Below are 25,393 nucleotides of genomic sequence, written 5' to 3' on the forward strand. Positions count from 1 at the left end.
GCAGTGACACTTAAATATTAATTATCAGTGTACCCTGTACTGGCGTGAACCGAACATCAGGTCTCCATTTGCATTGTGGATGTCGTCAAACTCAAGTAAAGAACTACAAAAGGGTGCATTGTGGAACCCGGCTTTGTGTCACCTGATGCAGCCTAAACTCAGGGGACACGGCCGCAGCCGTGCGGTTTTACGGGATGTTCAGTTTCCACAGGAATGTGAAAAGATTGCGCGCTGGCACACAAGCTGAGCCCTCCTCTGGCCGCATTACTCACGCAAGAGAGGGTACATCAGTCACTGCCGCCCACCAGCGCTACAGCAACGCACAAACCCATACATACACAGATACTCCCTAAACACAGGAGACTCCAGTCATTCCTCCGCCTCTGTGGTTGTCATACTAAACCATAACAGAGCCACAGAACTGCAGTGGCACACCAGTCCGTGTGAATGCTGATGTTGCGGCTCTTCCTAATCGTTAAAAATGCATTATTGATGTTTCGGTAGTTCCAGAATCAGATCACCCCGTCGGGGGCAGAGAACGCAGCACCACTCTAAATTCTGATTTCTCTGGGAATCGGGGGAAACTGTTCATGTGATGCAATCACACAAAACCAAATTTTGTTTTACTGCACGTCCCGTCAGAAGGACTGAAGAGAAAATTCTGGAGTGCGGGGGGGGGCTAGCATGGCGGTAGGACGCTAGCATGGCAGGTGGAGGATAGCATGGCGGGTGAAGGCTAGCATGGCGGTAGGAGGCTAGCATGGCGGGTGAAGACTAGCATGGCGGTAGGAGGCTAGTATGGCGGGTGAAGACTAGCATGGCGGTAGGAGGCTAGTATGGCGGGTGGAGGCTAGCATGGCGGTAGGAGGCTAGCATGGCGGGTGAAGGCTAGCATGGCGGGTGGAGGCTAGCATGGCGGTAGGAGGCTATCATGGCAGGTGGAGGATAGCATGGCGGGTGGAGGCTAGCATGGCGGGTGAAGGCTAGTATGGCGGGTGAAGACTAGCATGGCGGTAGGAGGCTAGTATGGCGGTAGGAGGCTAGCATGGCGGGCGAAGACTAGCATGGCGGGTGAAGACTAGCATGGCGGTAGGAGGCTAGCATGGCGGGTGGAGGATAGCATGGCGGGTGAAGACTAGCATGGCGGTATGAGGCTAGCATGGCGGGTGAAGACTAGCATGGCGGTAGGAGGCTAGTATGGCCATGGAAGTGGCTCACTTGCCGTCTGCTCTGAGTAAAAGTGGAATCAGGCAGCTGCCCGGACGCTTGGAAAAACATTTTGCCAGGCAAACACCCATAATGCACCAGGCCTAGCGCCGTGGCTCCAAAACGTGACCAACCCCCCCGGAGACCTGAGGTGACACAGGCTCACTAATTAAAACAAGATTCAAAACAGCTCTCTGATTAGCCATCGCCGAGAACGGCAGAAAGCAGCCAGCCAGCACTAATGAGCCCAGCAGGCAGCCACAGGCTAACCCACCTGCTCCACTTTCTCAAAGGGACAATTCTGGGAAAAAGCCCCCAGAACACACACTTCACACCTGGCTCCTAATTGCTGCCCCCCCCCACCCCCTCCCCAGAAGACTCAGTCAGGCTGAGATTGGGTCAGCCACTTCCACACACAAGTGCCACATACTCTGTGTGTTTGTAAGGACCTCTCCTTAATTCTGCATGTTGCTCCTGCTGTTTGTGACCGGGGGACAGGGGACGGGGGATGGGGGACAGGGGATGGGGGACAGGGGGATGGGCCCCGTACCCCAAAGCCAGTATCCCCCTCAGACAGTCAAACAGGAAGAGGTGTAGTAAACACAACGCTCGTGTGCAAGTCACGTGAGTCAGGTTGTGGTTGCGGGTTTGTAATCTCACCTGAAGCGCAGCCATGGGAAAGGCGTGTGTGGAGGTGTGCAGCGGTGTGCAGGCGTGTGTGGAGGTGTGCTGGGGGTTGGGGGTGTGTGCAGGTGAGTGTGGAGGTGTGCAGCGGTGTGCAGGTGTGTGTGTAGGTGTGCTGGGGGTCGGGGGTGTGTGCAGGTGTGTGTGTAGGTGTGCTGGGGGTCGGGGGCGTGTGCTGAGGGTCGGGGGCGTGTGCTGAGTGGTGGTGTGCGACGCAGTGGGACCCCAGGCTGAGGTGACCGTTCAGCAGCCAGTGGAAATTCCCCGAGACGGGTCTGAGTAGCATGGGGAGGACCCCGGTCTGTGGAAATGAACCCGGCCCAAACGCACGCGGGCCCCTACTGCGGCCCCTACTGTGCCCCCCGGCACCCTCACACACACCGCGAACTGCCCGGGGGGGTGTACCTGCGGAGCTGCAGGTGAGTCAGGTCAGGTGTGAAAGGCGCACGCTGGTCCCACTCGAGTCACGTGATCGCGGGGCGGGCCCTCTGAGCTGGCAGCCGCCGCGGCGCTGGGGAATGCTCACGGTAGGGTGCGGAATTCCGCCCGCGCCCCACGCCCCGCTCCCCCCGCCCCCTCCCGCCCGCCCGCGCGGCTCTGGGGAAGTGCGTTTCGCGGCTGAGGGCTCCAGTCTCACTCTGGCCAGGCCGCGGGACAGCACCGCGCTCTCACACACGGGATGGCGGTCATCGACCCGCGAGGGATCCAGATCCAGGAGCACCAGCGGCGGCGCCACAGCCTGCCGGCGGGGGGGCGGTGGGAGGGCCGAGCGCGGGCCCCCGGTCGGGCCTCCAGGCGGCCCCCGGACCAGCCCCCGCCCTCCCGCAGGAAGAAGCTGCAGGTGATGGTGTGCATCCTGCTGGTGGAGCTCTGCGAGAGGTTCACCTTCTTCGGCATCGTCTGCAACATGATCCTCTTCTGCACCGTCAAGCTCGGCTACGACAACCGCCAGGCCGCCACCGCCAACCTGGCCTTCGTGGGGGTGTGCACCCTCACCCCCGTGCTGGTGGGCTGGTTCGCCGAGACCTGCCTGGGGAGGACCAAGGTCCTGTTCCTCTGCACCCTGCTCCACTTCTTCGGTACGTACAGCGCCTCCTCCAGGGCATCACCGCACACTGCACCAGAACAGAATTATTATTATCTGTCCAATCACACGTCTCTATGTATACCTGAGTATTATCTAACAGAATTAACATGTATCTGACCAATTACACGTCTCTATGTATACCTGAGTATTATCTAACAGAATTAACATGTATCTGACCAATCACACGTCTCTATGTATACATGCTTATTATCAAACAGAATGAACATTCATCTGACCAATTACACGTCTCTACGTACATATTTATTATCTAAGAGCACAAATATTCCAGAGGAGGCCGCTGGCATTAATCCTGCTTCTGTTTTTGTAAAGCTGTGGCTGTTAAACTCTGAACGCCTGTCACACGTACAGCAGGCAGGCCCACGGATGGCTAGCGGTGGATAGAGCTCTTTAAAATGCTTTTAAAAACACGCTGAGCTGTGGTTGTGCTGCGGTTTGCCAAAACATTCAGGGCCATTTAAGAGCCTTTTCTACCTTCTCAAAACAATATCATCTCTCACAGAAGCCTCCAATACCAAAAGGTCAGAGAAATGGCACTGGAGAAAGAGTATACTCTTCACGGTAAAATATTATAACTGAGTACGATGTAGCGGCTGAAATGATTGCTCTGAAGCGTTTCGGGCTGCTTTGTGACACCCCTGTATGGTTTAATGTGATGAGCACGACTGAAAGGCTGGTGGAAAAGGAGCATGAGTAGATAACAGCGAGCCGCCTCCCTCTCCGGAGTCGGCCGTGTGAAGGGTTACAGTGTGCTTCCAGGGCCTGAAACGGTGCGGTGTCAGGGTCATTAGTCTGTCTGTGTCGGGTCTGTGCTGGGTATATCAGGCCAGACCCCGGTGCTCAGACGCACTGAGCGAGCTGCAGGGACCGTCACTCTGACCATGACCCGTCGCAGAAAGGCCTGGCCACGGGCTCAGCCTGAACAACGTGCTCATCAGCGCAAAACGAGTTTACTAACATGCTTATCAGCGCAAAACGAGTTTACTAACGTGCTCATCAGCGCAAAACGAGTTTACTAACCTGCTCATCAGCGCAAAACGAGTTATTAACGTGCTCATCAGCGCAAAACGAGTTTACTAACCTGCTCATCAGCGCAAAACGAGTTTACTAACGTGCTTATCAGCACAAAACGAGTTTACTAACGAGCTTATCAGCGCAAAACGAGTTTACTAACGTGCTCATCAGCGCAAAACGAGTTTACTAACGTGCTCATCAGCGCAAAACGAGTTTACTAACGTGCTTATCAGCGCAAAACGAGTTTACTAACGAGCTTATCAGCGCAAAACGAGTTTACTAACGTGCTTATCAGCGCAAAACGAGTTTACTAACGTGCTTATCAGCGCAAAACGAGTTTACTAACGTGCTCATCAGCGCAAAACGAGTTTACTAACGTGCTTATCAGCGCAAAACGAGTTTACTAACGTGCTTATCAGCGCAAAACGAGTTTACTAACGAGCTTATCAGCGCAAAACGAGTTTACTAACGAGCTTATCAGCGCAAAACGAGTTGACTAACGTGCTTATCAGCGCAAAACGAGTTTACTAACGTGCTCATCAGCGCAAAACGAGTTTACTAACGTGCTCATCAGCGCAAAACGAGTTTACTAACGTGCTCATCAGCGCAAAACGAGTTTACTAACGTGCTCATCAGCGCAAAACGAGTTATTAACGTGCTCATCAGCGCAAAACGAGTTTACTAACCTGCTCATCAGCGCAAAACGAGTTTACTAACGTGCTTATCAGCGCAAAACGAGTTTACTAACGTGCTCATCAGCGCAAAACGAGTTTACTAACGTGCTCATCAGCGCAAAACGAGTTTACTAACGTGCTTATCAGCGCAAAACGAGTTTACTAACGTGCTCATCAGCGCAAAACGAGTTTACTAACGTGCTTATCAGCGCAAAACGAGTTTACTAACGTGCTCATCAGCGCAAAACGAGTTTACTAACGTGCTTATCAGCGCAAAACGAGTTTACTAACGTGCTCATCAGCGCAAAACGAGTTTACTAACGTGCTTATCAGCGCAAAACGAGTTTACTAACGTGCTTATCAGCGCAAAACGAGTTTACTAACATGCTCATCAGCGCAAAACGAGTTTACTAACGTGCTCATCAGCGCAAAACGAGTTTACTAACATGCTCATCAGCGCAAAACGAGTTTACTAACGTGCTCATCAGCGCAAAACGAGTTTACTAACGTGCTCATCAGCGCAAAACGAGTTTACTAACGTGCTTATCAGCGCAAAACGAGTTTACTAACGTGCTTATCAGCGCAAAACGAGTTTACTAACGAGCTTCTGCGTATCACAGCGAACACTGAAATGAAAGGAACTGAACACTGCTCACACAAGGATTCATATAATGTGCATCCGTTTAATATCAAGGCATTCCCTGCAAAAATATTTGAAATATGTCCGTCTAAAATAATATTAAATAATAACAGTGGTTATATAATGTAAATAGCGTAAGGGTTGGCGGTCCTGCGTATCTTTATGAGAAGGTATCGCCATGGCGGACTCACAGTACAGATGGAGGTGGCTGGAGAGCGTGGTCACACGGTTGGGAGGTGGCTGGCGAGCGTGGTCACACGGTTGGGGGGTGTTCACCGGTCGATTCGCTGAGCGCAGGACCGAGGGGCCCATCTCCTCGGGCCCCGCTCTGGGGGGGGTCTCTCCAAACAGGGGCGAGCCGTCCGCCTCGTTAGAGCCCCGTCTTAACGAAGAGCTTCCACGCCGCTGAATAGCATGCGCAGGCTCGCAGATGCAGGAATATAAATGTCCTTTCAGGGAGATAATTACCCAGATCATTTCCACCATAATGGGGCCTGTCAGTCAGGAGAGCTGATGTCATTATGAACTTCTGAGTGAGTTTCAAACTGAGGGAAAACAGGCAGGAAAACGCAACTGGAACTTTCCTCCTGTGAGGCCTGATGGGTGTGAGGTCATCCTTATTCACACCCTTCCTGTGAAAATGGAAGTCACAGTTAAAAATCAACAGAAAAGAACCTTCGGTACCTGCGTCTTTCTTCAGAAATAATTCACTTTTACTATAATTAAAATCAGCTAATTACCCAGCAGACCTTAAAATGGCACCGACTGTTTACAGGCAAGAGGAGCAGCGCAGAACAGGACTAATTAATGCAGTAATTATGGAGGCGAAGCTTGGGCTGCGTTCACTGACACTGCCGAGGCGACAGGAAGCACTGGAGTGGATGAGAATGTGGAGCAGCACAGACAGGAAGAGGGGAGCAGGTCCCGGGGGGGGGGAAGGCTACTCTTTTTTCATCAGCCAAACCACGGAGGCGCGTGGCATGTCTTTGTTTTTCTGTAAACGGGAGTTTAAATCATTTTAGATTTGCCGTTACTTCACAGAATGCCAAAGGTAAAGCCCTCCTGCGGATCAGGAGAAATGAAAGTAAATGAGGAGACAGTACTCAGGGAGGAGACAGTACTCAGGGAGGAGACAGTACTCAGGGAGGAGACAGTAATCAGGGAGGAGACAGTAATCAGGGAGGAGACAGTACTCAGGGAGGAGACAGTACTCAGGGAGGAGACAGTACTCAGGGAGGAGACAGTACTCAGGGAGGAGACAGTACTCAGGGAGGAGACGTTACTGTGCGTACATGAGGAGACAGTACTCAGGGAGGAGACAGTACTCAGGGAGGAGACAGTACTCAGGGAGGAGACGTTACTGTGCGTACATGAGGAGACAGTACTCAGGGAGGAGACAGTACTCAGGGAGGAGACGTTACTGTGCGTACATGAGGAGACAGTACTCAGGGAGGAGACAGTACTCAGGGAGGAGACAGTACTCAGGGAGGAGACGTTACTGTGCGTACATGAGGAGACAGTACTCAGGGAGGAGACGTTACTGTGTGTACATGAGGAGACAGTACTCAGGGAGGAGACAGTACTCAGGGAGGAGACGTTACTGAGCGTACATGAGGAGACAGTACTCAGGGAGGAGACAGTACTCAGGGAGGAGACAGTAATCAGGGAGGAGACAGTACTCAGGGAGGAGACAGTACTCAGGGAGGAGACAGTACTCAGGGAGGAGACGTTACTGAGCCGAGCGTGAGCAGCACCAAAGCTTCCTGTAAGGAGTACACGTCTTGGATTTGTTTTTTTATTCTGTAAAAAAAAAATGGAACAGGAAGGAACAGTGAGAAGCCGTTCTCCCAAACGTCATTCAACAAAGACGACTGAAGAGCTGCTGAAGTCAAACTCTGAGATCTCAGCGTGAGGCAGCGACAGAATTAGAGCAAGCGCCTCTCACTCAGCTGGGAGCCCACCGCTCACCGCTCACCGCTCACCGCTCGCTAAGTTTACTTTCCTCCGCCACTCGAATCGCGCTCATCCCCATCGACTGGGAGAACATGGCCAGGCAGAGCCAGCTAGGTGTGCTGTGAGAGGGCAGAGGGCGGGGGAGATCTTTCCTGGGGGAGGACGCAGCTCTGCATAATACTGAGCATAAGTCTGCAGGGGGGGGAGTTTCCTTGTTTGTTTTTGATCTTGTAAACTGAATGGGTGATTTGAAGGAACTTGTCATTCTGACACCTGGGTTTCGAAGAAAGGTCGGAGGTCGGAGGTCAGCTCTGTGTTTTGACCATCCAGGGACCTCGGGCTGGCACCGATGCGCAAGTTTTCACATCGCAAACTGAGACACGCAAACAAGCACACCGACTTTCTCCACCAATTGGTTCATCAGGATACGACATACTGTACCAACCAGCTAGAGAAAAAAATAATGAATTTGAGATGTTCTCATGGAGGTGAAGACGCGGGAGGAAGCTCGATGCTCAGTCAGAGTGGGGAAGACGCGGGAGGAAGCTCGATGCTCAGGTGGGGAAGGAGCGGGAAAGGAAAAGCTCGATCCGTCATCAGAAGGGGAAGAGCGGGAAGGAAGCTCGATGCTCGTCAGAGTGGGGAAGCGCAGGGAGAAGCTCGATCTCATCAGAGTGGGAGCACGCGGAGGAAGCTCGATGCTCGCAGAGTGGGCGAAACGCGGAGGAGCTCGATGCCCCATGAGTGGGGAGGACGCGGAGAGCTCGTTGTCGAGGAGGGAGACGCGGGAGGAAGTCGATGCTCGTCAGATGGGGGAAGGACGCGGAGGAAGCTCGATGCTCAGAGTGGGGAAGCGGGGGAGCTCGATGCTCAGATGGGGAGAGACGGGGAGGAAGCTCGTGCTCAGAGTGGGTGAAGGACGCGGGAGGAACTCGATGCTCAGTCAGAGTTGGGGAAGGACGCGGAGAGGAAGCTCGTCTCAGAGTGGGGAAGACGCGGGAGGAAGCTCGATGCTCAGAGTGGGGAAGACGCGGGAGAAGCCGATGCTGTCAGAGTGGGAGACGCGGGAGGAAGCTCGATGCTCAGAGTGGGGAAGACGCGGGAGGAAGCTCGATGCTCAGTCAGAGTGGGAAGACGCGGGAGGAAGCCGATGCTCCAGAGTGGGGAAGACGCGGGAGGAAGCTCGATGCTCAGAGGTGGGGAAGGCGCGGGAGGAAGCTCGATGCTCAGAGTGGGGAGACGCGGGAGGAAGCTCGATGCTCAGAGTGGGGAGACGCGGAGGAAGCTCGATGCTCAGTAGATGGGGAGAGCGGGAGGAAGCTCGATGCTCAGTCAGTGGGAGACCGGGAGGAAGCTCGATGCTCAGAGTGGGAGACGCGGAGGAAGCTCGATGCTCAGTCAAGTGGGGAAGACGCGGGAGGAAGCTCGATGCTCAGTCAGTGGGGAGACGCGGGAGGAAGCTCGATGCTCAGAGTGGGGAAGACGCGGGAGGAAGCTCGATGCTCAGAGTGGGGAAGACGCGGGAGGAAGCTCGATGCTCAGTCAGAGTGGGGAAGACGCGGGAGGAAGCTCGATGCTCAGAGTGGGGAGGACGCGGGAGGAAGCTCGATGCTCAGTCAGAGTGGGGAAGACGCGGGAGGAAGCTCGATGCTCAGCAGAGTGGGGAAGACGCGGGAGGAAGCTCGATGCTCAGTAGAGTGGGAAGGACGCGGGAGGAAGCTCGATGCTCAGAGTGGGGAAGACGCGGGAGGAAGCTCGATGCTCAGTCAGATGGGGAAGACGCGGGAGAAGCTCGATGCATCAGAGTGGGAGACGCGGGAGGAAGCTCGATGCTCAGTCAGGTGGGGAGAAGCGCGGGAGGAAGCTCGATGCTCAGTAGTGGGGAAGACGCGGGAGGAAGCTCGATGCTCAGAGTGTGGGAAGACGCGGGAGGAAGCTCGATCTCGTCGAGTGGGGAGACGCGGGAGGAGCTCGATGCTCAGCAGTGGGGAAGACGCGGGAGGAAGCTCGATGCTCGTAGTGGGAAGAGGGGGAGGAACTCGATGCCAGAGTGGGAAGCGGGGAGGAAGCTCGTGTTGATGGGAACCGGGAGGAACCGATGCCAGAGTTGACGGGGAGGAAGCGAGCTCATCAATGGGACCAGATCGCCATCTGGAAAGCGAGAAGGATGTCTCAGAGGGGAGAGCGAGGAAGCTCGATGCTCAGTCAGAGTGGAAGCCGCGGGAGGAAGCTCGATGTCAGAGTGGGAGGAGCGGGAGGAAGCTCGATGCTCAGAGTGGGGAAGGCGGAGGAGCTCGATGCTCAGAGTGGGGAGAGCGGGAGGAAGCTCGAGCTCAGAGTGGGGAGACGCGGGAGAAGCTCGATGCTCAGAGTGGGGAGGGAGGAGTCGATGTCAGAGTGGGGAGACAGAACTCGATGCAGAGTGGGGAACGGAGAGCGTGCTCGAGTGGAGGCGAGAGCTCGATGCTCAGAGTGGGGAGACGCGGGAGGAGGAGCCGAATCAGTCAGAGTGGGGAGACGGGGAGGAGCTCGATGCTCATCGAGTGGGGAAGACGCGGGAGAAGCTCGATGCTCAGAGTGGGGAGAGCGGGAGGAAGCTCGATGCTCAGTCAGAGTGGGGAGAGCGGGAGGAAGCTCGATGCTCAGAGTGGGGAGACGCGGGAGAAGCTGATGCTCAGAGTGGGGAAGACGGGAGGAGCTCGATGCTCAGAGTGGGAAGCGCGGAGGAAGCTCGATGCTCAGTGGGAGCGCAACTCGAGGTCAGAGTGGGAGGAACGCGGGAGGAAGCTCGATGCTCAGTCAAGTGGGAAGCGCGGAGGAAGCTCGATGTCATCAGGTGGGGAAGAGCGGGAGGAAGCTCGATGCTCAGAGTGGGGAAGACGCGGAGGAAGCTCGATGCTCAGAGGTGGGGAAGACGCGGGAGGAAGCTCGATGCTCAGAGAGTGGGGAAGACGCGGGAGGAAGCTCGATGCATCAGAGTGGGGAAGCGCGGAGGAAGCTCGATGCTCAGAGTGGGGAGACGCGGGAGGAAGCTCGATGCTCAGGAGTGGGGAACGCGGGAGGAAGCTCGATGCTCAGTCAGAGTGGGGAGACGCGGGAGGAAGCTCGATGCTCCAGAGTGGGGAAGGCGGGAGGAAGCTCGATGCTCAGAGTGGGGAAGACGCGGGAGAAGCCGATGCTCAGTGGGGAAGACGCGGGGGAAGCCGATGCTCAGTCAGAGGGGAAGCGGAGAAGCCGATGCTCAGAGTGGGAGGCGGAGGAAGCCGATGCCGCAGTGGGAACGAGACCGTGCTCAGAGTGGAGCGGGAGGAAGCCGATGTCAGAGTGGGGAGAGCGGAGGAAGCTCGATGCTCAGAAGGGGAAGCGGGAGGAAGCTCAGCTCAAGAGGGGAGCGGAGCTGTCCGTGAGTGGGGAAGGCGGGAGAGCTCGATGCTCAGAGTGGAAGACGCGGGAGGAAGCTCGATGCTCAGAGTGGGGAGACGCGGAGGAAGCTCGATGCTCAGTCAGAGTGGGGAAGACGCGGGAGGAAGCTCGATGCTCAGCAGTGGGGAAGACGCGGGAGGAAGCTCGATGCTCAGAGGTGGGAAGGACGCGGGAGGAAGCTCGATGCTCAGAGTGGGGAAGACGCGGGAGGAAGCTCGATGCAGAGTGGGGAAGGACGGGGAGGAAGCTCGATGCTCAGAGTGGGAGGACGCGGAGGAAGCTCGATGCTCAGTCAGATGGGGAAGAGCGGGAGGAAGCTCGATGCTCAGTCAGAGTGGGAGACGGGAGGAAGCTCGATGCTCAGTCAGAGTGGGGAAGAGCGGAGGAAGCTCGATGCGTCAGAGTGGGGAAGCGCGGGAGGAAGCTCGATGCTCAGAGTGGGGAGACGGGGGAAGCCGATGTCAGTCAGGTGGGGAGGAGCGGGAGGAAGCTCGATGCTCAGTCAGAGTGGGGAAGACGCGGGAGGAAGCTCGATGCTCAGTCAGAGTGGGGAAGACGCGGGAGGAAGCTCGATGCTCAGTCAGAGTGGGGAGACGCGGAGGAAGCTCGATGCTCATCAGAGTGGGGAAGAGCGGGAGGAAGCTCGATGCTCAGAGTGGGGAAGACGCAGGAGGAAGCTCGATGCTCAGAGTGGGGAGGATGCGGGAGGAAGCTCGATGCTCAGAGTGGGGAAGACGCAGGAGGAAGCTCGATGCTCAGTCAGAGTGGGGAAGACGCAGGAGGAAGCTCGATGCTCAGTCAGAGTGGGGAAGACGCGGGAGGAAGCTCGATGCTCAGTCAGAGTGGGGAGGACGCGGGAGGAGCTCGATGCTCAGTCAGAGTGGGGAAGACGCGGGAGGAAGCTCGATGCTCAGAGTGGGGAAGACGCGGGAGGAAGCTCGATGCTCAGTCAGAGTGGGGAGGACGCGGGAGGAAGCTCGATGCTCAGAGTGGGGAAGACGCGGGAGGAAGCTCGATGCTCAGTCAGAGTGGGGAAGACGCGGGAGGAAGCTCGATGCTCAGTCAGAGTGGGGAAGACGCGGGAGGAAGCTCGATGCTCAGTCAGAGTGGGGAAGACGCGGGAGGAAGCTCGATGCTCAGTCAGAGTGGGGAAGACGCGGGAGGAAGCTCGATGCTCAGTCAGAGTGGGGAAGACGCGGGAGGAAGCTCGATGCTCAGAGTGGGGAGGACGCGGGAGGAAGCTCGATGCTCAGAGTGGGGAAGACGCGGGAGGAAGCTCGATGCTCAGAGTGGGGAGGACGCGGGAGGAAGCTCGATGCTCAGAGTGGGGAAGACGCGGGAGGAAGCTCGATGCTCAGTCAGAGTGGGGAAGACGCGGGAGGAAGCTCGATGCTCAGTCAGAGTGGGGAAGACGCGGGAGGAAGCTCGATTCTCAGAGCGCTGGGGTGTGAACGTGCGGACGTGCGTTTCACATGCTGAGAGACTCGCTCGAGCGCTGACCTCCATTCCGCTATCCCACCGCCCGCCAGATCAATGGACAGGATTTGGCCGCCAGCGCACTGATCGATTAATCAAAGCCAGCGCGCTTCTGATCAGCGGGGCGGTGCTGTTAAGCAGAGAAGCGCACGTAAAGGCTGATGTTTTATTTACCCGCGCTGGGGCCTGCGCTGGGGCCGCGGCGGCGCTGCTTCAAAAGGGCCCGTCGCAATCTGTCACATCCCTGATTGATAAAAGACCCCGAAGGCCCCCCCGGACCCCCCCGGACCCCCCCGGACCCCCCCGGACCCCCCCCGCTCCCCCACGCACAGGCTGGAATTTGTTTAATCGTTTCCAGTTTCTCTTTCTTCACCGGGGGTTTCATGTTTTCTTCATGGCTCTCTCTCTCGTCTGTTTCCGCGTCTTGTGGTCTGTCCTCGTTTCCAGGCGAGCTCACGCTCTCCACCGGGTGTAAATAATGCATCTAACGGAACTTTACGCTGCCTTTTCAGCGCTTGCCATTATTTCAGCTCTGGAAACACACGGCTTGTTTATAACACTCCCAAATCTTTCCAGCTTAAAATCAAAAATAAATTATATTCACTTACAATTAACCTTAATTGCTTTCAGAGTACTAAGCCTGGAACAGAAAGGGTTTAATGAGATTCTGAGACTGGAGGCTGTCAGAATGGGCGGGAAGGGAATTAAAATATCCGGTACCTTTGCCAGATGATTTAAAATTTAAAAAAATTTTAACTATATTTTGCAAATGCTTCATTTTGTCTGTGGTCTCTCGGGTGTAAATCTGAACTTCCTGAAACCTGCACACTGTTCAGTTGGATTGTCTTTCATCCGCCATTTTATGGCATTCCCGCCAGGCACCGCCATGCTCCCCGTGGTGGCCTTTCCGTTCGAGGACTTCTACACGGACACGCACCACGCCACGCACACGCTGGAGCGCAGCGAGCAGCAGGCGCTCTTCTACACGGGGCTGCTGGCGGCTGCACTGGGCATCGGGGGCATCCGCGCCATCCTGTGCCCCCTGGGAGCCTACAGCGTGCAGGGCTACGACCACCACAGGCTCTTCTCCTTCTTCAACTGGTGAGCAACACAGTCAGTACTAACACAGGCTCTTCTCCTTCTTTAACTGGTGAGCAGCACAGTCCAGTCAATAATAACACAGGCTCTTCTCCTTCTTTAACTGGTGAGCAACACAGTCAGTACTAACACAGGCAGACAGGGTGCATTCAGCTGCTTGAATACGATTTAAAAGCCTTTAAATTCCATATTTGAGCCTGACGTCATATTCAGCATTTTAAGGATGACCTACAGGACTGGGCCTCAAGACCCCAGCTGTACAGTGTTTAGAGAGTGAGCCCGTCTGGTGAGAGAGGGTTTATAAACAGGACACAGCCTGACTGCCTTTGCTCTGTCTGTAGACTGTACATCTGTTAATCACCTGACTTTAAGTTTAAGATCTTTTTTTTGGGTTATCTCTTGGATTTGAAAGGTTCTACTGGCTAGTGAACCTGAACTCGACGGTGGTGTTTTTGGGGATCGCCTACATCCAGCAGTCTGTGGCCAAAAACCTGGGGTTCCTCATCCCCTTCACCTCGGCTGTGCTCGGCATGCTCGCCATCCACATGGTGCGCCAGAACCTCACCTTTCGCCCCAAGAAAGGTAACCTTTCACCTTTAACCTTTAACCTTGCACCTGAGAAGCTGCGCATTAAATGTACAGGTAGGGGCTCCTGAGGTACACTCACACACACACTCACACTCACACACACTCACTCACACACACACACACACACACCTCCCACACCACACATCACACTCCTACTCACACCACTCACACCCTCACAACTCACACACACATCACACCCAACACTCACACACACACACTCCACACACACACACACTCACTCACACACACTCACACACACACACCTCACACACACACACACACACACACACCACACCACTCCACACTCACACTCCACACTCACTCACACACACACACCACACACACACACATCACACACACCACACACCACACACCACTCACACACAACTCACACACACACACACTCACACACACACACACTGCACTCACACTCCACACACACACACCACTCACACACACACACACTCACACACACTCACACACACACACACACACACACTACATCCACTCCACTCACACCACACACACACACACACCCATCACACACACACTCCACACTCACTCACACACCACACACACACACACTCACACTCACACTCCTCACACACACACACACACACACACACACACACTACCACCCACACACCCACACACACACACACACACCACCACACCACACACCCACACTCACCTCACCTCACTCACACAAACTCCACCACACATCACACACCACACTCACACACACACACACACACTCACACACCCCTCACACACACACCACACACCTCACACACACTCACACACACACACTCACACCACACTCACACTCACCTCACACCTCACACCACACCACACACACACACACTCTCACACACACACACACACACACACACACACACACACTCACACACACACACACACTCACACTCACACTCACACACACACACACACAGTGACGTTGAGTGGGCTCCTCTGCAGGCGGGTCGCTGATCACCACGCTGGGCGTGTTCCTGTCCTCGCTGAAGATGAGCTGCCTCAGGTACGGCTACCTGAGCGGGGAGGTGGGCAGCTGGCTGGACCGCGCCAAGGAGAACAACGGGGGGCGCTACAGCGAGGCGCACGTGGAGAACGTCAAGATCATGTCCCGCCTGTTCCCTCTATACGGCCTGCAGCTGCTGTACCGCACCTGTGTGGCCCAGGTGAGCCCTTAAGCCCCGCCCACACGCCCCGCCCACACAGCCTAGAGCGCACGCTGCTGTACTGCACCTGCGTCGCCCAGATGAGCCCTTAAGCCCCGCCCACACTCTTTCTTTCAAAGAGACAGGGGCTCCACTCTAACAATCCCCTCATGGGACCCACACAATCACTTAAAATAAAACTGCTAACAAGTCCTGTAAGTAACTACTGCACATCTCCATCTTCACCCCCAAAAACAGGCAGAAATAAACAAAGTAAATGTGGTTGTTTTTGAACAGATCCCATCTGGATACTACCTCCAGGCCATGCACTCCAACCTGAAGCTGAACGGGTTCCTGCTGCCCATCGGGGTGATGAACGTGATCAGCATCCTACCCCTGCTGGTGCTGTCCCCCCTGCTGCAGTGCAGCACTGCTAGTGCTCTGTCCCTGCACAGGACCCCACTGTCCCCCCACACGCTCATAGGTACGGCCCACCTGAGCACCTATCACCTGAGCATCTGTATCACCTGCACACTGATCACCTGAGCACCTATCACCTGCACACTGCTCACCTGAGCACCTATCACCTGCACACTCCCCACCTCAGCACCTCTATCACCTGAGCACCTATCACCTGCACACTGCTCACCTGAGCACCTATCACCTGCACACTGCTCACCTGAGCACCTATCACCTGAGCACCTGAACCACCTGCGCACTGCTCACCTGAGCACCTCTATCACCTGAGCACCTGAATCACCTGTGCACTGCTCACCTGAGCACCTCTATCACCTGCACACTGCTCACCTGAGCACCTATCACCTGCACACTGCTCACCTGAGCACCTATCACCTGAGCACCTGAATCACCTGCACACTCCCCACCTGAGCACCTCTATCACCTGCACACTGCTCACCTGAGCACCTCTATCACCTGTGCACTGCTCACCTGAGCACCGCTATCACCTGCGCACTGCTCACCTGAGCACCTGAATCACCTGCGCACTGCTCACCTGAGCACCGCTATCACCTTTTCTCAGGGTTAAGCAGCCACCCCAGTACTTTTCCCACGGTCCGCGTGTGATGGCCAATGGGTCATCCAAAAGGAAGCAGGCATGTATTGTGATAAGCCACCATGCAGGTCAAACAACCTTGCTTTGTGTGACTGCACACACGCACTTGGCCTTTGTAGAAAAGCACAGCACCCTGCTGTTCCTCCGTCCCCCCAGGCCACCCCCCTCTTATCCACATGCTGGGCCAGTGATATTGATGACTGTAGCCACACAGGCTGCTATTATGGGATGTGGTTCTCGCCCTTTATCCTCAGATATATCTGCTCTCGTTACTCATCTTTACGCGAGCAGCAGCCAAAGCCGGTCGGACGTGGTCTTTAGTTTTCTCCGCTCCGCACGTTGGACCTGGTGTCTCTCCTAAAGCAACGGGCCCTGCTCCTGGAGCAGATTCATCAGGAAGGCCATTCATTCTGCAGGAGGAGCGCACAGATCCTCTGTCTGTTTCACATACAGGCCATTTGTCCTTTCGCTCATTTTTAAAGTGTTCGTGGGCGACTCCAGCGACTCCAGCAAGGCCCTCTCTGTCTCTTTCAGCGTCTTTCTCAGTGAAACGAATCTATTCCACGCACTGCACTGCTATAAAAGGAACCAGAGGAACATTTTAAGACCTGACGTAGGACTGGAATATATCATATTTTCCGATGCTTGGTTATGGATGAGCCTTCCCCGTGGGCAGAAGAGCACTGCAGAGAGCTGCCACTGACAGAAAGAGTCCCGCCTGTACCTCTACCTGGGTGCACAAACCCCTCCCTCCACCATTTCTCCAAACTGCGTGTCCAAAAGCCGCTCCAAAGCTGAGGCTGCACTGATGGCCATGTGGTTCTGAGGCAATAAATCCTTTGAAAAGTGTGGCTAAATGAGTCAAAATATCACATAATAATTCAAATATTCCAAACATTTCATTTGCATCCATAAAATATTGAAGTAATAATTTTATAAGCAGGAGGGTGATACCTGTGTGTTGGTAATTTTAACGGGAGCGTGATATCTGTGTGTTTGTGTGTTGGTATTTTTAACGGGACCGTGATACCTGTGTTGCCCCTCTCAGTGGCGGGACACGTCTGTGCTGCCCTGTCGGTCCTGGCCGCGGGGGTGTCGGAGATCCAGAGGAAGGGGTACCCCCTGGTGGAGCAGTCCCTTTCCGGCAAGGTGCTGCACGTCTCCTCCATGGGCTGCTTCCAGCTCACGCCCCAGTACGTCCTGCTGGGCCTGGCTGAGGCCCTGGTGACCCCCGCCTGTAAGAGCACCCCGACACCCCCATACCCAGCACCCCGACACCCCCACACCCAGCACCCCGACACCCCCATACCCAGCACCCCGACACCCCCACACCCAGCCCCCACACCCCAACCCGCACCCCACACCCCCGACCCCATACCCAGCACCCCGACACCCCCACTCCCCCATACCCAGCACCCCGACACCCCATACCCAGCACCCCAGCACCCACACCCCACACCCAGCACCCCACACCCCCACCCCCCACCAGCACCCCGACACCCCACCACGCACCCCAGCCACCCGACACCCCCAACCCACCACACCCACAGCCCCAGACCCCGCCACACACAGGACACCCATACCCAGACCCAATCCACACAGACCGATCACACACTCAGCATGAGAGCGCACCATGAAGCTCCTGTGTGCGCAGAGCTAATCAGGCTAACTACCCCAGTGCACAGCGATTCAGCACATTTGCATCTTCATTCATATTCATAAATATGATAAAACAACTGTTTCTATTTCTGTGGCCCCCAATGTTGATGCCAAGTTGGCGTTCATGCAAGTACGATATAGCACACACAGTACATACAGTGCATATAGTGCCTGCAGATGTATATCTACATTTACGCACGTTATATTTCACCCAGCCTAAAACAGTATCTTTTTTTGACTCATACGGACTCACATACGGACCTTCCAAAAAGTTTTTTTGTACCTTTCAGAAATACCCGCGCTGCATTTTAAATGAAGCATACGCTCGGAGCCTTCTCAAAGCCAAACAAGCCGGCAGCACAGCACTCTACAGTTAATTATCACCTCCGCTTATCCATCTTTTATACGTTAGATCAGAGAGTTTTATTAATGGCTGTAATTATCATTCTGTGTATAATTGGCCTGTCAGGTATACAGGACTTTTCTAATGACTTTGTGAAGTCCAAAATGCGTGTGTGTGTGTGTGTGCTGCAAAGGCCACAAAACCAAAGTTGCACAAGAAGAACCATTTTGTTACTTGTCTGTTTGGGTTCACACACAATTCAAAACATATTCAGTACAGAGTTGATCTGTAACCTGTGGGTTGCTGCTGTGGTCTTGCTGCTAGATGGTCATTGGTTTAAATCCCATTACATTTGTGCTGTTGTAGGGTTAAGACAGTTAAACTTACAACAACACAAACTCGAAAACTTTGCCAAAATATATTACATATTTGCTATCCTGCACATAAGCACCTGCTGTGCAAACTAAATTCTGAATTATAACCAACAAACTTTCAAGCCTTTGGTTTTTCCAAACATATTACTAAGTACAGAGGCTACACTTGCATATTGGAGAATGTGTGAGTGCCATGTAGGGGAGTTACTCTTCCACACAGCGAGAGGCCCAGCCAGCCCGTGTCTCATTCTCATGGAGCGGAGCGCCTCTCTCTCTCTCTCTTAGTCAAACAGACCGAAAGGCCCTTTGGCCTGCAGAGGCACGCTGCTGAAGCAGACAAGTTCATCTCCTCAGTAGCCTGGGGGTGCGGCTGGGCCAATCAGAGGCCTGTTGCCCTGGAGACCGTGCGCTGACCCCCCCCTCTCGACCCCCCCGGCAGGTTCCCTGCTCGCGTTCCGTTTGGCCCCAGGCAGCGTGCGAGGGGTCTCTCTCAACCTGCTCAGCCTCTCCTACGGGGGCGGCTGCTTCCTGGGGGCCCTCATTATCCAGCTGGTCTACCTGCTCTCCGGAGGTACGCACGGTTTGAACTCACCCCTCCTCCATCCCTTCTTCTCTCCATCTCCCACTCTCTCTCTCCTCCACAGGCTGCCGTGGGACACCCACAGCAGCTACAAAGCCTGTCCTCTCTCTCTCTCCCTCCTCCTCTCTCTCTCCCTCCCTGCCTTGGTGGACCAGTCAAAGTTGGCCCTTTCTCATGGACCGGAGGGGGTGGGGGGGGGATAATCTAAAATGAATGAGCACTGTTGGCGGTGACCACCTCAGGAAAGAACAAAAACATCCCCCCCCCCCACCCCCTCACCCCCCAATACCACCACCCCCTCATCCCTCAATACCACCACCACCCCCTCATCCCCAATACCACCACCCCCTCATCCCCCAATACCACCACCACCTCATCCCCCAATACCACCACCACCCCCTCATCCCCCAATACCACCACCACCTCCAGTACCAACACACACACACAGCAGCCAGTGGGGTCAGTTTAACAGGAGCTGAGCGGGGGGGGGGGGCTTAGGCGAGTTCTAGAATGCCGGATGGCTTGCGTCTCTCAGACAGCCAGTTTACATGTGCCAGAGAGAGAGAGAGAGAGAGAGTGTTCTATGAAAGCAGAGTTGCTTCAGGGGAAAGTCACACCTGCAGCCACACCCTGCTCAGGACGACCTGCACTCCCGGCTGTCCCACCTGATGCTGTGAGGCTCTCTCTGACACAGCGGGAGCAGTGGAGTGAAAACAACACAGATTGGTTCCATTTAATGAAGCCATTTTCCTTCTCTAGTCACAAAGATAATGCTGATGCTGACTTTCAGCAGCCCTGCCTGCTCCCCCCTCCCTCCCCAGTAAATAATGACTATTATAATAATATGACTATCATAATAATATGACTATCATAATAATGACTATTATAATATGACTATTATAATATGACTATCATAATAATATGACTATCATAATATGACTATCATAATAATATGACTATTATAATAATATGACTATTATAATAATATGACTATTATAATAATATGACTATCATAATAATATGACTATTATAATAAGTTATAATAATAGACTATATAGACATAAATAATATGACTATTATAATAATATGACTATCATAATATGACTATCAATAATATGACTATTATAATAATATGACTATTATAATAATATGACTATCATAATAATATGACTATTATAATAATATTAATTGCAGTGCTGCGATTTCTGGCTGCAGGGAACTTCTACCCAGACAGTCTGAGCGACGGAAACGGAAACTTGGAGCGGTTCTTCTTCCTCCTAGCAGCATTAATGGCGATAAACACGCTGGTGTTCTGGAGAATATCGTACAGGTAAGAGAGCAGGACAGCGTCCATCCTAACTCAGCCCTGCTGATGTAACTGCTATAGGATGTATGATTTTATCTTGGCACTGTGCTACACTGAATGTGCTTGAATGAACCATCTGATAAGCTGAACCAGACTGTGCTAATAAACTATTGTACTAAGCTGTGCTCTACTGCTCTGTACGTCACTGGGCTGTACCAGGCTGTGCAGTAATGGGGTTGTGCTGTTATTCTCTGCAGATACAGTGATCTGAGTGTGGAGCTGGGGCAGGGGGGGCGGAGCCACCTCGCTGAGAAGCTCCTCCAGCACAAGAAGTGTCTGCGTTTCTACGACACCGTGGAGCGCTCCTACACCCTGGCCTCCATAGAGACCATCCTGTGACCCCACCGACACCCTGGCCTCCATAGAGACCATCCTGTGACCCCACCGACACCCTGGCCTCCATAGAGACCATCCTGTGACCCCACCCACACCCTGGTGTCCATAGAGACCATCCTGTGACCCCACCCACACCCTGGTGTCCATAGAGACGGTCCTGTGATCCCGCCCACACCCTGGTGTCCATAGAGACGGTCCTGTGACCCCGCCCACACCCTGGTGTCCATAGAGACGGTCCTGTGATCCCACCCACACCCTGGTGTCCATAGAGACGGTCCTGTGACTGCGCCCCCTACAGGAGGGCTGTAACGCGGGCGTTACGTACAGTAGTGACGGACATGTTCATGTGAGCCTGGTACTATTCTTACAGTCTGTTTGTATTTATTCTGTACAGCTAAAGCTGTGAATGACGCTAAATGTGAACCTTTTTGCAACGTCTGTATATAGCCTTTGCACATTCTTACATTATTGTTATACAGTAATAAAACGGATCGATAAAAATCGCCAACCCTGATGAGCCAGTGGCTACTTTTCTTCTTTTTTTTTTTTAATGATCAAAGACGGACAATAAAACACATTTCAGACTGCACGGTGTAAAAAATCTCCCCATGGCAACAATTCTCAATATTAACCAACATAAACTGCCACCACCTAGTGACCCAGCAGAACATGCAGATAACCACGGCCCACACATGCACGGGGGGGGAGCGGTTTGGGAGAATCACACGCTCTGTCTCCAAGGACACACTCAAAGGCGCGAGCAGGCCCGTGTTTGTAGTTTAATCACTCGCGGGAGCGGGCGCTCTTCCCGCAGGAGCGGAGCGGAGCGGAGCGGAGCGGAGCGGAGAGGAGAGGAGAGGAGAGGAGAGGAGAGGAGAGGAGAGGAGAGGAGAGGAGAGGAGAGGAGAGGAGAGGAGAGGAGAGGAGAGGAGAGGAGAGGAGAGGAGCGGAGAGGAGAGGAGAGGAGAGGAGCGGAGAGGAGCGGAGAGGAGCGGAGAGGAGCGGAGAGGCAGGTGAGGGCGCAGGTTTGATTTCACAAACATGAATTCCATCTGTTCTGCAGCGCAGGGGATCGGGACGCCCAGGCGAGCCCAGCTCAAAGACGGCCAGGACTCAGGAAGGGCTCACTCGCTCGCTTTCAGGGGTCCAGGCCCAGAGCTCGCATTCAGGGGTCCAGGCCCAGAGCTCGTTTTCAGGGGTCCAGGCCCAGAGCTCGCTTTCAGGGGTCCAGGCCCAGAGCTCGCTTTCAGGGGTCCAGGCCCAAAGCTCGCTTTCAGGGGTCCAGGTCCAGAGCTCGCTTTCAGGGGTCCAGGCCCAGAGCTCGCTTTCAGGGGTCCAGGCCCAGAGCTCGCATTCAGGGGTCCAGGCCCAGAGCTCGCTTTCAGGGGTCCAGGCCCAGAGCTCGCTTTCAGGGGTCCAGGCCCAGAGCTCGCTTTCAGGGGTCCAGGCCCAGAGCTCGCTTTCAGGGGTCCAGGCCCAGAGCTCGCTTTCAGGGGTCCAGGCCCAGAGCTCGCTTTCAGGGGTCCAGGCCCAGAGCTCGCTTTCAGGGGTCCAGGCCCAGAGCTCGCTTTCAGGGGTCCAGGCCCAGAGCTCGCTTTCAGGGGTCCAGGCCCAAAGCTCACTTTCAGGGGTCCAGGTCCAGAGCTCACTTTCAGGGGTCCAGGCCCAGAGCTCACTTTCAGGGGTCCAGGCCCAGAGCTCGCTTTCAGGGGTCCAGGCCCAGAGCTCGCTTTCAGGGGTCCAGGCCCAGAGCTCGCTTTCAGGGGTCCAGGCCCTTCTGCGTCCTCCACAGAAGCCCTCCCTCCGGACCCTGTGCTGCACCTGCATATGCACCCCATCCCAAATTCCCACACAGTTTTTACAGGAGGCGGGGCTCAGAGCGGGCTGGCTGCTGAGAAGCCTGTCAGCGCAGAACGAGCTGCGTTCAGACATTCAGACAGCACAGCACAGCAGCAGCTAATCGATGCTCAGCACCTGCCTCCATCTTCTAATGAGCGGCCGGGCCGGCTCCCGTCCTTTCAGAGCGCAGTACCCAGCATGCTTTGTCACACCGGCGCGCAGAAGGATCTCTCCTCTCCGCTCATTTCTCTGCAAGACAAATCAACCTGTTCAGCGCTGATAAGGAGGATCAAATCAATAGCAGCAGGAAGAGCTGCATCACTGAGCCGAGCGCAAAGCAGGCAGCGCCATCCGCCCCACACACTACCATCCGCCCCACACACTACCATCCGCCCCACACACTACCATCCGCCCCACACACTACCATCCGCCTCACACATTACCAACCTCCCCACACATTACCATCCGCCCCACACACTACCATCCACCCCACACACTACCATCCGCCCCACACACTACCATCCGCCCCACACACTACCATCCACCCCACACACTACCATCCACCTCACACACTACCATCCGCCCCACACATTACCATCCGCCCCACACATTACCATCCGCCCCACACACTACCATCCGCCCCACACACTACCATCCACCCCACACACTACCATCCGCCCCACACACTACCATCCGCCCCACACACTACCATCCTCCCCACACACTACCATCCTCCCCACACATTACCATCCACCTCACACATTACCATCCGCCTCACACGTTACCATCCACCTCACACGTTACCATCCGCCCCACACGTTACCATCCACCCCACACGTTACCATCCACCCCACACGTTACCATCCGCCCCACACACTACCATCCGCCCCACACACTACCATCCTCCCCACACATTACCATCCGCCCCACACACTACCATCCGCCCCACACACTACCATCCGCCCCACACACTACCATCCGCCCCACACACTACCATCCGCCCCACACACTACCATCCGCCCCACACACTACCATCCGCCCCACACACTACCATCCGCCCCACACATTACCATCCGCCCCACACACTACCATCCGCCCCACACACTACCATCCGCCCCACACACTACCATCCGCCCCACACATTACCATCCGCCCCACACACTACCATCCGCCCCACACACTACCATCCGCCCCACACACTACCATCCGCCATCCACCCCACACACTACCATCCGCCCCACACATTACCATCCGCCCCACACGTTACCATCCGCCATCCGCCCCACACACTACCATCCGCCCCACACACTACCATCCACCCCACACACTACCATCCGCCATCCGCCCCACACGTTACCATCCACCTCACACACTACCATCCGCCCCACACACTACCATCCTCCCCACACATTACCATCCGCCCCACACATTACCATCCACCCCACACATTACCATCCACCCCACACATTACCATCCACCTCACACATTACCATCCACCTCACACACTACCATCCGCCCCACACGTTACCATCCACCTCACACGTTACCATCCGCCCCACACACTACCATCCGCCCCACACACTACCATCCACCCCACACACTACCATCCGCCCCACACACTACCATCCGCCCCACACATTACCATCCGCCCCACACACTACCATCCGCCCCACACATTACCATCCGCCCACACACTACCATCCGCCCCACACACTACCATCCGCCCCACACATTACCATCCACCCCACACATTACCATCCGCCCCACACACTACCATCCACCCCACACATTACCATCCGCCCCACACACTACCATCCGCCCCACACACTACCATCCGCCCCACACACTACCATCCACCCCACACATTACCATCCACCTCACACACTACCATCCGCCCCACACACTACCATCCGCCCCACACACTACCATCCGCCCCACACATCACTATAGCTACGTTACCTTAGCCGCACACCGCTATAGCTACGTTACCTTAGCCGCACATCACTATAGCTGCTTTAGCCACGTTAGCTTAGCCATGCACTGCTTTAGCCGCACTACCATAGTCGCTTCATTTTAGACGTGTGATGTTAGCCACGCGCGCCATTGTTGCTGTCGTTGCTGCTCTGCTAGCAAGGAGATTGTGCCACTGTAATTCCCCTATGAATCCACGTCTGATTATTACCTACACTGGCACCTCAGTCTTTTTAGATATGGAATAAATATGCAATACATCTCAAAACCTTATTATAAAACATGAGGCATGCCTGTACCCGATCACTCAATATGACACGCACCCAAAGAAATGCATGATGGGAACGGAACAGATTCGCACTCATGTATAAGCCTGTGTGAAACACACCGCGTCTGACGGGTTATGAATGCGCCAGCAGCGTGACACACTGACATCAGCAGGAATAACGAGCAGCCGCCGCGCGGCGGATACGCCGGCCTCCCGGGTCAGTCCGGCGTGGTAAACGGGGTCCGTGCGACCGCGGCTCGGAGAAGGGCCATTTCTCACCGCCGCACCGCTGAGCGATCTCCTCGCCCTAAACATCCGTGAGAAAAATAAAGCTTCAGAAAGCCAATCAATCTGAGTGACGCCATTTGTCAGGAGGGGGCCCCACCCGCTCCCCTTTCCGTATGCAGAGCCTGCCCCGCCCATGGGACGCAGCTCGGTCCCGGGCCAATCAAACGCCTGCTTTCAGGCTCAGTGGACTGGGCCAGAGGGGGCACACAGACAGAGAGCTTGCCCCCTCTCCCCCTTTAGGGCCCGGTGCCGCTTCTC

The 25,393-nt window shown here is 55.0% G+C and overlaps 1 protein-coding gene across 1 annotated transcript; it reads left to right on the forward strand.

Annotated features, from left to right (window-relative positions):
- Positions 1 to 2,900: 2,900 nt before the first annotated feature.
- Positions 2,901 to 21,277, forward strand: slc15a5 (solute carrier family 15 member 5). The gene is made up of 9 exons (XM_064319277.1): positions 2,901 to 2,969; positions 13,054 to 13,276; positions 13,686 to 13,855; positions 14,840 to 15,060; positions 15,337 to 15,523; positions 17,160 to 17,348; positions 18,927 to 19,058; positions 20,283 to 20,397; positions 20,631 to 21,277. The coding sequence occupies exons 2-9, from the start codon at positions 13,062 to 13,064 to the stop codon at positions 20,770 to 20,772; spliced, it is 1,371 nt and encodes a 456-aa protein (XP_064175347.1). The 5' UTR covers positions 2,901 to 2,969; positions 13,054 to 13,061; the 3' UTR covers positions 20,773 to 21,277.
- The last annotated feature ends 4,116 nt before the right edge of the window (positions 21,278 to 25,393 follow it).

Source organism: Anguilla rostrata, chromosome 19, assembly GCF_018555375.3.
Source record: "Anguilla rostrata isolate EN2019 chromosome 19, ASM1855537v3, whole genome shotgun sequence".
Classification (NCBI taxonomy): Eukaryota; Metazoa; Chordata; class Actinopteri; order Anguilliformes; family Anguillidae; genus Anguilla; species Anguilla rostrata.

Coding starts and splice junctions, on each gene's coding strand:
- slc15a5 (XM_064319277.1), top strand. CDS start 13,062: ATGCTCCCCGTGGTGGCCTTTCCGTTCGAGGACTTCTACACGGACACG. Junction 13,856..14,839: donor CACCTTTCGCCCCAAGAAAG/GTAACCTTTCAC, acceptor GCTCCTCTGCAG/GCGGGTCGCTGATCACCACG. Junction 17,349..18,926: donor GGCCCTGGTGACCCCCGCCT/GTAAGAGCACCC, acceptor CCCCCCCGGCAG/GTTCCCTGCTCGCGTTCCGT.